The sequence below is a fragment of the Oncorhynchus keta genome, unplaced genomic scaffold (assembly GCF_023373465.1).
Source record: "Oncorhynchus keta strain PuntledgeMale-10-30-2019 unplaced genomic scaffold, Oket_V2 Un_scaffold_5251_pilon_pilon, whole genome shotgun sequence".
Classification (NCBI taxonomy): domain Eukaryota; kingdom Metazoa; phylum Chordata; class Actinopteri; order Salmoniformes; family Salmonidae; genus Oncorhynchus; species Oncorhynchus keta.
Genome location: NW_026290957.1, coordinates 227,501 through 240,000, shown reverse-complemented (window position 1 = coordinate 240,000; position 12,500 = coordinate 227,501). Strand labels below are relative to the sequence as shown.

Genomic DNA, 12,500 nt, shown 5'->3' with positions numbered 1-12,500 from the left:
AGAGTAGAATAGAACAGAATAGAACTAGAGTAGAATAAACAGAATAGAAAATAACTAGTAGAATAACAGAATAGAATAGAACTAGAGTAGAATAGAACAGAAAAGAACTAGAGTAGAATAGAACAGAATAGAACTAGAGTAGAATAACAGAACAGGATATCATTAGAGTAGAATACAAATACAATAGGATATCATTAAGTACAACATAATAGGAATCATTAGAGTAGAATACAAATACAATAGGATATCATTAGAGTAGAGTACAAATACAATAGGATATCATTAGAGTACAATACAAATACAATAGGATATCATTAGAGTAGAGTACAAATACAATAGGGCATCATTAGAGTACAAGGATACAAATACAATAGGATATCATTAGAGTAGAGTACAAATACAATAGGATATCATTAGAGTAGAGTACAAATACAATAGGATATCATTAGAGTACAATACAAATACAATAGGATATCATTAGAGTAGAGTACAAATACAATAGGATATCATTAGAGTACAATACAAATACAATAGGATATCATTAGAGTAGAGTACAAATACAATAGGATATCATTAGAGTACAAATACAATAGGATATCATTAGAGTACAATACAAATACAATAGGATATCATTAGAGTAGAGTACAAATACAATAGGATATCATTAGAGTAGAGTACAAATACAATAGGATATCATTAGAGTACAATACAAATACAATAGGATATCATTAGAGTAGAGTACAAATACAATAGGATATCATTAGAGTACAAATACAAAGGATATCATTAGAGTAGAGTACAATAAAATACAATAGGATATCATTAGAGTACAATACAAATACAATAGGATATCATTAGAGTAGAGTACAAATACAATAGGATACAACAAATACAATAGGATATCATTAGAGTAGAGTACAAATACAATAGGATATCATTAGAGTACAATACAAATACAATAGGATATCATTAGAGTACAATACAAATACAATAGGATATCATTAGAGTAGAGTACAAATACAATAGGATATCATTAGAGTACAAATACAATAGGATATCATTAGAGTACAAATACAATAGGATATCAATTATCATTAGAGTAGAGTACAAATACAATAGGATATCATTAGAGTAGAGTACAAATACAATAGGATATCATTAGAGTACAAATACAATAGGATATCATTAGAGTAGAATACAATAGGATATCAATACAATAGGATATCATTAGAGTAGAGTACAAATACAAATATCATTAGAGTAGGATATCATTAGAGTACAAATACAATAGGATATCATTAGAGTAGAGTACAAATACAATAGGATATCATTAGAGTACAAATACAAATACAATAGGATATCATTAGAGTACAAATACAATAGGATATCATTAGAGTACAAATACAATACAAATACAATAGGATATCATTAGAGTACAATACAAATACAATAGGATATCATTAGAGTACAATACAAATACAATAGGATATCATTAGAGTACAAATACAATAGGATATCATTAGAGTACAAATACAAATACAATAGGATATCATTAGAGTAGAATACAAATACAATAGGATATCATTAGAGTAGAGTACAAATACAATAGATATCATTAGAGTACAAATACAATATATATCATTAGAGATATACAAATACAATAGGATATCATTAGAGTACAAATACAATAGGATATCATTAGAGTACAATACAAATACAATAGGACATCATTAGAGTAGAGTACAAATACAATAGGACATCATTAGAGTAGAATACAAATACAATAGGATATCATTAGAGTAGAGTACAAATACAATAGGATATCATTAGAGTACAATACAAATACAATAGGATATCATTAGAGTACAATACAAATACAATAGGACATCATTAGAGTAGAGTACAATACAAATACAATAGGATATCATTAGAGTAGAGTACAAATACAATAGGATATCATTAGAGTAGAGTACAAATACAATAGGATATCATTAGAGTAGAGTACAAATACAATATCATTAGAGTACAAATACAATACAAATACAATATACAATAGGATATCATTAGAGTACAATACAAATACAATAGGATATCATTAGAGTAGAGTACAAATACAAAGGATATCATTAGAGTAGAGTACAAATACAATAGGATATCATTAGAGTACAAATACAAATACAATAGGATATCATTAGAGTACAAATACAAATACAATAGGATATCATTAGAGTAGAGTACAAATACAATAGGATATCATTAGAGTAGAGTACAAATACAATAGGACATCATTAGAGTACAATACAAATACAATAGGATATCATTAGAGTACAAACAAATACAATAGGATATCATTAGAGTAGAGTACAAATACAATAGGATATCATTAGAGTACAATACAAATACAATAGGACATCATTAGAGTACAATACAATACAATAGGATATCATTAGAGTACAATACAAATACAATAGGATATCATTAGAGTAGAGTACAAATACAATAGGATATCATTAGAGTAGAGTACAAATACAATAGGATATCATTAGAGTAGAGTACAAATACAATAGGATATCATTAGAGTACAATACAAATACAATAGGATATCATTAGAGTACAATACAAATACAATAGGATATCATTAGAGTACAATACAAATACAATAGGATATCATTACAAATACAATAGGATATCATTAGAGTAGATACAAATACAATAGGATATCATTAGAGTCATTAGAGTACAAATACAATAGGATATCATTAGAGTAGAGTACAAAATACAATAGGATATCATTAGAGTACAATACAAATACAATAGGATATCATTAGAGTACAATACAAATACAATAGGATATCATTAGAGTAGAGTACAAATACAATAGGATATCATTAGAGTAGAGTACAAATACAATAGGATATCATTAGAGTACAATACAAATACAATAGGATATCATTAGAGTACAATACAAATACAATAGGATATCATTAGAGTACAATACAAATACAATAGGATATCATTAGAGTACAATACAAATACAATAGGATATCATTAGAGTAGAGTACAAATACAATAGGATATCATTAGAGTAGAGTACAAATACAATAGGATATCATTAGAGTACAAATACAATAGGATATCATTAGAGTAGAGTACAAATACAATAGGATATCATTAGAGTAGAATACAAATACAATAGGATATCATTAGAGTACAATACAAATACAATAGGATATCATTAGAGTACAATACAAATACAATAGGATATCATTAGAGTACAATACAAATACAATAGGATATCATTAGAGTACAATACAAATACAATAGGATATCATTAGAGTACAATACAAATACAATAGGATATCATTAGAGTACAATACAAATACAATAGGATATCATTAGAGTACAATACAAATACAATAGGATATCATTAGAGTACAAATACAAATACAATAGGACATTAGAGTACAAAATACATCATTATAGGATATCATTAGGGTAGAGTACAAATACAATAGGATATCATTAGAGTACAATACAAATACAATACAAATACAAGGATATCATTAGAGATACAATCATTAGAGTAGAGTACAAATACAATAGGACATCATTAGAGTAGAGTACAAATACAATAGGATATCATTAGAGTAGAGTACAAATACAATAGGATATCATTAGAGTACAATACAATAGGATATCAATAGAGTACAAATACAATAGGATATCATTAGAGTATACAAATACAATAGGATATCATTAGAGTACAATACAAATACAATAGGATATCATTAGAGTACAATACAAATACAATAGGATATCATTAGAGTAGAGTACAAATACAATAGGATATCATTAGAGTACAAATACAATAGGATATCATTAGAGTACAATACAAATACAATAGGATATCATTAGAGTACAAAAATACAATAGGATATCATTAGAGTACAATACAAATACAATAGGATATCATTAGAGTAGAGTACAAATACAATAGGACATTAGATACAAATACAATAGGATATCATTAGAGTAGAGTACAATACAAATACAATAGGATATCATTAGAGTACAGTACAAATACAATAGGATATCATTAGAGTACAATACAAATACAAATACAATAGGATATCATTAGAGTAGAATACAAATACAATAGGATATCAAGATACAATACAAATACAATAGGATATCATTAGAGTAGAGTACAAATACAATAGGATATCATTAGAGTACAATACAAATACAATAGGATATCATTAGAGTACAATACAAATACAATAGGATATCATTAGAGTACAATACAAATACAATAGGATATCATTAGAGTACAAATACAATAGGATATCATTAGAGTACAATACAAATACAATAGGATATCATTAGAGTAGAGTACAAATACAATAGGATATCATTAGAGTAGAGTACAAATACAATAGGATATCATTAGAGTAGAGTACAAATACAATAGGATATCATTAGAGTACAATACAAATACAATAGGATATCATTAGAGTACAAATACAATAGGATATCATTAGAGTACAATACAAATACAATAGGATATCATTAGAGTACAATACAAATACAATAGGATATCATTAGAGTACAAATACAAATACAATAGGATATCATTAGAGTACAATACAATAGGATATATCATTAGAGTACAATACAAATACAATAGGATATCATTAGAGTACAATACAAATACAATAGGATATCATTAGAGTACAAATACAATAGGATATCATTAGAGTACAAATACAATAGGATATCATTAGAGTACAAATACAATAGGATATCATTAGAGTACAATACAAATACAATAGGATATCATTAGAGTACAAATACAATAGGATATCATTAGAGTACAAATACAATAGGATATCATTAGAGTACAATACAAATACAATAGGATATCATTAGAGTAGAGTACAAATACAATAGGATATCATTAGAGTACAACAAATACAATAGGATATCATTAGAGTAGAGTACAAATACAATAGGATATCATTAGAGTACAATACAAATACAATAGGATCATTAGAGTACAAATACAATAGGATATCATTAGAGTACAATACAAATACAATAGGATATCATTAGAGTACAATACAAATACAATAGGATATCATTAGAGTAGAGTACAAATACAATAGGATATCATTAGAGTACAATACAAATACAATAGGATATCATTAGAGTAGAGTACAATACAAATACAATAGATATCATTAGATCATTAGAGTACAAATACAATAGGATATCATTAGAGTAGAGTACAAATACAATAGGACATCATTAGAGTAGAGTACAAATACAATAGGATATCATTAGAGTAGTACAAATACAATAGGATATCATTAGAGTACAATACAAATACAATATATCATTAGAGTAGAGTACAAATACAATAGGATATCATTAGAGTACAATACAAATACAATAGGATATCATTAGAGTACAATACAAATACAATAGGATATCAATAGGATATCATTAGAGTACAATACAAATACAATAGGATATCATTAGAGTAGAGTACAAATACAATAGGATATCATTAGAGTAGAGTACAAATACAATAGGATATCATTAGAGTACAATACAAATACAATAGGATATCATTAGAGTACAATACAAATACAATAGGATATCATTAGAGTACAATACAAATACAATAGGATATCATTAGAGTACAAATACAATAGGATATCATTAGAGTACAATACAAATACAATAGGATATCATTAGAGTACAATACAAATACAATAGGATATCAATACAAATACAATAGGATATCATTAGAGTACAATACAAATACAATAGGATATCATTAGAGTACAAATACAATAGGATATCATTAGAGTAGAGTACAATACAAATACAATATGATATCATTAGAGTAGAATACAAATACAATAGGATATCATTAGAGTACAATACAAATACAATAGGATATCATTAGAGTAGAGTACAAATACAATAGGATATCATTAGAGTAGAGTACAAATACAATAGGATATCATTAGAGTACAATACAAATACAATAGGATATCATTAGAGTACAATACAAATACAATAGGATATCATTAGAGTACAATACAAATACAATAGGATATCATTAGAGTACAATACAAATACAATAGGATATCATTAGAGTACAATACAAATACAATAGGATATCATTAGAGTACAATACAAATACAAATATCAATAGGAAATACAATAGGATATCATTAGAGTACAAATACAATAGGATATCATTAGAGTAGAGTACAAATATAATAGGACATCATTATTAGAGTAGAACAATACAAATACAATAGGATATCATTAGAGTAGAGTACAAATACAATAGGATATCATTAGGTATATCATTAGAGTACAATACAAATACAATATCATTAGAGTACAAATACAATAGGATATCATTAGAGTACAATACAAATACAATAGGATATCATTAGAGTAGAGTACAAATACAATAGGACATCATTAGAGTACAAATACAATAGGATATCATTAGAGTACAAAAATACAATAGGATATCATTAGAGTACAATACAAATATCAATACAATAGGATATCATTAGAGTACAAATACAAATACAATAGGATATACAATAGGATATCAGAGTAGAGTACAAATACAATAGGATATCATTAGAGTAGAGTACAAATACAATATATCATTAGAGTACAAATACAATATCATTAGAGTACAAATACAATAGGATATCATTAGAGTAGAGTACAAATACAATAGGACATCATTAGAGTACAATACAAATACAATAGGATATCATTAGAGTACAAATACAATAGGACATCATTAGAGTACAAATACAAATACAATTGGATATCAGTAGAGTACAATACAAATACAATAGGACATCATTAGAGTACAAATACAATAGGATATCATTAGAGTACAAATACAAATACAATAGGATATCATTAGAGTACAAATACAAATACAATAGGATATCATTAGAGTACAGATACAAATACAATAGGATATCATTAGAGTACAATACAAATACAATAGGACATCATTAGAGTAGAGTACAAATACAATAGGATATCATTAGAGTACAAATACAATATCATTAGAGTACAATACAAATACAATAGGATATCATTAGAGTAGAGTACAAATACAATAGGATATCATTAGAGTACAAATACAATAGGATATCATTAGAGTACAATACAAATACAATATCATTAGAGTACAATACAAATACAATAGGATATCATTAGAGTAGAGTACAAATACAATAGGATATCATTAGAGTAGAGTACAAATACAATATCATTAGAGTACAAATACAATAGGACATCATTAGAGTACAAATACAATAGGACATCATTAGAGTACAAATACAATAGGATATCATTAGAGTAGAGTACAAATACAATAGGACATCATTAGAGTACAATACAAATACAATAGGATATCATTAGAGTACAAATACAATAGGATATCATTAGAGTAGAGTACAAATACAATAGGACATCATTAGAGTAGAGTACAAATACAATAGGATATCATTAGAGTACAAATACAATAGGATATCATTAGAGTAGAGTACAAATACAATAGGATATCATTAGAGTACAATACAAATACAATAGGACATCATTAGAGTACAAATACAATAGGACATCATTAGAGTAGAGTACAAATACAATAGGATATCAAATAGAATCATTAGTACAAATACAATAGGATATCATTAGAGTACAAATACAATAGGATATCATTAGAGTACAATACAAATACAATAGGATATCATTAGAGTACAAATACAATAGGATATCATTAGAGTACAATACAAATACAATAGGATATCATTAGAGTACAAATACAATAGGATATCATTAGAGTACAATACAAATACAATAGGATATCATTAGAGTACAAATACAATAGGATATCATTAGAGTACAATACAAATACAATAGGATATCATTAGAGTACAAATACAATAGGATATCATTACAGTAGAGTACAAATACAATAGGATATCATTAGAGTAGAGTACAATAAACATAATGAAATAGGACAGCTACCTGAGTCGTGGGTATCCGCTGCCGGTGGGGTGTCCTACGAACGAGGCCTGGTAGTCAACAGACATGATCCTCAGACTGAAGTAGTTTAGGTCAAAGGTCCCAAACACCTTTGGGTCGTCAGGAATGGTGAGCAGAGGCTGGGGGCCCACCTGGTGGGAGGACAACACAAGGTCAGCTCATTACACACACACCCCGTCCGGACATACACACCGTCAGATCAACACACACACCCCTCCCCCGGTTTCCCCTGGTACCGACCTGCTCAGAGAACTCTGATATGAGGATGAAGTCCTTAGTGAACTTGGCGTATGACGTCTTGGCCCAGGGGTTGGCGTTGTTATTCGATGGGAACAGAGGGACAGAGAACTCTTCTGGCACCACCCAGGGGTTGGGGTACCCTACCTCCCCAAAATCATCCTCCTTAGTAAACGCCACCACGTCTGGGGCACCAATCATCTTTCTCTGGACCGGGCTTGGGTCAGCTTTGACGTCAGAGGAAGTCCATCCACTAGGCTAGATGTCTGCCTGATAGCCAGTCTGACTGTCGGTCTGTCTGTATCCCTCTACTCGCTGGGAGTAACAGTCCACGACACTGACGGTTGTATGTCTGTCTGCGTCCCGTTACCTCTACCAGCTGGGAGTAACAGTCCACGACACTGACGGTTGTATGTCTGTCTGCGTCCCGTTACCCCTACCAGCTGGGAGTAACAGTCCACGAAACTGACGGTTGTATGTCTGTCTGCGTCCCGTTACCTCTACCAGCTGGGAGTAACAGTCCACGACACTGACGGTTGTATGTCTGTCTGCGTCCCGTTACCTCTACCAGCTGGGAGTAACAGTCCACGACACTGACGGTTGTATGTCTGTCTGCGTCCCGTTACCTCTACCAGCTGGGAGTAACAGTCCACGACACTGACGGTTGTATGTCTGTCTGCGTCCCGTTACCTCTACCAGCTGGGAGTAACAGTCCACGACACTGACGGTTGTATGTCTGTCTGCGTCCCGTTACCTCTACCAGCTGGGAGTGGACTTCACCGGTCTGTCCATAATGATATCACACGATGCAGGAAGGCCACACATCAACATGACATTTGACTAAGGGCTGTCTGTCTGTCTGTCTGTCTGTCACCGCTGCATATAAACAATAGCACTTAACACCGGGACGATCTCTCTGGCTCCGTCCCCCGTACAGTACCGACGTCAAGACAGTTATCTGGCAAACAGACGACGCGTAACGGAACACGACCGTATCCCCATCAATGGCACATTGCTCGTCCGGGGAATCGTGCACCGTTACCGGGTAATATCGGCAGTGGCCCGTCATGCACTGGTATAATAAAGTCCCAGTAGTAAATACGGTGAAACTATTTAATGTTAAGTGTACATCCTGACCGTCGCCATATTAAAATCCGCTGGTAGTTACCACGTGACCAGCTCACATAAGGAAGTAGCTGTCTGTCCTAAAATTACAAACCTAATATTACACATTCAACATGATTTAAGATTGTGAATCACAATTTCAATCTTGAAAATAGATACTCTTCACGTAGTATTTTTGGCGTAAAATTAAAGGACATCGGCATAAAAAGTATTATTCACACGAACAGGAAGGGTTTTACGACAGTTGTTTTTACGACATCATCGATTTACGACTGCTGTCGTTAACAAGCGCGGAATTTGTAAAATCAATAACATCACATTTATCTGCCCTTTTACCAACCCTTTCAGTTGGCAAAATAGTTTTAAAACTATTTATTTATTAGCAGATTGGGTCCACGCTAATGCACGTTACATTGTAAATTGTGTTTAAGTGATCAGGAAAATTGTTAAGGTTAAGTTTCGGCATGTAGACTTAGTTTCAGGGTTGAAGTTTGACATGATTTAGTTACTCCCATCAAGCTAACTGACCCTGTGAGATCTGGACAGTTTTATGTTGTGTCAATCAGTCAAAAATAACAGTTTGTAACAACGCTTCAGGAGTCATATTGACTAATGTTAGCTGGGCACGACGTGTGTGTGTAACGTTATGACAAGTGTAGCTCCCAACGCGCCCTGGCTAGGCGAGCTATGCTGATACATCATCTGACTCGGGCTCTGTTCACATCCGGACGACCGTTACCGTTACGGATCCAGGTCCACAGGGGGTTGAGCGTCACCGGACAGAAGAGGACGGACTCCCCGGGAGACATGATCCGGAGGACTCCGATCAAACGGGTTCTCTGTGTGGCGGAGAAGAATGACGCGGCCAAAGGCATCGCGGAGATCATGTCTGACGGCAGAGCGAGGAGGGTGGGTCTGTGTGTGTGTTGGAGGGTGGGTCTGTGTGTGTGTTGGAGGGTGGGTCTGTGTGTGTGTTGGAGGGTGGGTCTGTGTGTGTGTTGGAGGGTGGGTCTGTGTGTGTGTTGGAGGGTGGGTCTGTGTGTGTGTTGGAGGGTGGGTCTGTGTGTGTGTTGGAGGGTGGGTCTGTGTGTGTGTTGGAGGGTGGGTCTGTGTGTGTGTTGGAGGGTGGGTCTGTGTGTGTGTTGGAGGGTGGGTCTGTGTGTGTTGGAGGGTGGGTCTGTGTGTGTGTTGGAGGGTGGGTCTGTTTGTGTGTTGGAGGGTGGGTCTGTGTGTGTGTTTGGGTCTTAGGTGTTGAGAGAAATGGGTACATGGGACGATTGTCTGTTTATCTCAGCTTCCAGCTGTCTTCCCATTACTGTCTCACATCAACAGGTGGATTGTCTCTGTTTGGCTGTCCGTCTATAATAAGCTGTCTGTTGTCTGTGTTGAGGGAGGGGCTGGGTCTGTAATAAACTGTCTGTTGTCTGTGTTTCAGAGTTGGAGGGTGGGTCTGTCTGTCTATAATAAACTGGTGGGTCTGTGTGTGTCTATAATAAGGGTGTCTGTTGTCTGTGTTTCAGAGGGAGGGGCTGTCTGTCTATAATAAACTGTCTGTTGTCTGTGTTTCAGAGGTGTGTGTTGGGGGTCTGTCTGTCTATAATAAACTGTCTGTTGTCTGTGTTTCAGAGGGTGGGGCTGTCTGTCTATAATAAACTGTCTGTTGTCTGTGTTTTCAGAGGGAGGGGCTGTCTGTCTATAATAAACTGTCTGTCTGTCTGTGTTTTGGAGGAGGGGTCTGTCTGTCTATAATAAACTGGGTCTGTTGTCTGTGTTTCAGAGGGAGGGTCTGTCTGTCTATAATAAACTGTGTTTCTGAGGGAGGGGGGGTGTCTGTCTATAATAAACTGTCTGTGTTTCAGAGGAGGGGCTGTCCGTTTATAATAAACTGTCTGTGTTTCAGAGGGAGGGTCTGTCTGTCTATAATCTGTGTTTCAGAGGGAGGGGCTGTCCGTCTATAATAAACTGTCTGTGTTTCAGAGGGAGGGTCTGTCTGTCTATAATAAACTGTCTGTGTTTCAGAGGAGGGGCTGTCTGTCTATAATAAACTGTCTGTTGTCTGTGTTTCAGAGGGAGGGGCTGTCTGTCTATAATAAACTGTCTGTGTTTCAGAGGGAGGGCTGTCCGTCTATAATAAACTGTCTGTGTTTCAGAGGGAGGGGCTGTCTGTCTATAATAAACTGTCTGTCTGTGTTTCAGAGGAGGGGCTGTCTGTCTATAATAAACTGTCTGTGTTTCAGAGGGAGGGGCTGTCTGTCTATAATAAACTGTCTGTGTTTCAGAGGGAGGGGCTGTCTGTCTATAATAAACTGTCTGTGTTTCAGAGGGAGGGGCTGTCCGTCTATAATAAACTGTCTGTGTTTCAGAGGGAGGGGCTGTCCGTCTATAATAAACTGTCTGTGTTTCAGAGGGAGGGGCTGTCCGTCTATAATAAACTGTCTGTGTTTCAGAGGGAGGGGCTGTCTGTCTATAATAAACTGTCTGTGTTTCAGAGGGAGGGGCTGTCCGTCTATAATAAACTGTCTGTGTTTCAGAGGGAGGGGCTGTCTGTTTATAATAAACTGTCTGTGTTTCAGAGGGAGGGGCTGTCCGTCTATAATAAACTGTCTGTGTTTCAGAGGGAGGGGCTGTCTGTCTATAATAAACTGTCTGTGTTGTCAGAGGGAGGGGCTGTCTGTCTATAATAAACTGTCTGTGTTTCAGAGGGAGGGGCTGTCTGTCTATAATAAACTGTCTGTGTTTCAGAGGGAGGGGCTGTCTGTCTATAATAAACTGTCTGTGTTTCAGAGGGAGGGGCTGTCCGTCTATAATAAACTCTATGAGTATGAATACAACCTGTTTGGAAGGGTAAGGGCAGCATTCAACACTAAACTGTCTGTTTGGGATTTGGTGGTGGCTCTGTGTTTCAGTGGGTGGTGGCTGTCCGTCTCTGTAATAAACTCTGTGTCTGTGTACAACCTGTGTTGTCTGTCTGTGTGTGTGTGTGTGTGTGTCTGTGTGTGTCAGTGTGTGTGTTGTGTGTTTGTGTGTCTGGCTGT

At 34.2% G+C, this 12,500-nt stretch overlaps 1 protein-coding gene and 1 pseudogene across 1 annotated transcript in view; one reads left to right on the top strand and one right to left on the bottom strand.

The window, feature by feature from the left end:
- The window catches only part of LOC127929000 (guanine nucleotide exchange protein smcr8a-like), a 13,783-nt pseudogene extending 4,146 nt beyond the window's left edge, over positions 1-9,637 (bottom strand).
- A 165-nt stretch (positions 9,638-9,802) lies between these two features.
- The window catches only part of LOC127928999 (DNA topoisomerase 3-alpha-like), a 79,086-nt gene continuing 76,388 nt past the window's right edge, over positions 9,803-12,500 (top strand). The window contains 2 exon segments of the mRNA XM_052516643.1: positions 9,803-10,374; positions 12,250-12,309. Of these exon segments, the coding sequence (XP_052372603.1) occupies positions 10,153-10,374; positions 12,250-12,309 (282 nt within the window). The 5' untranslated portion in view covers positions 9,803-10,152.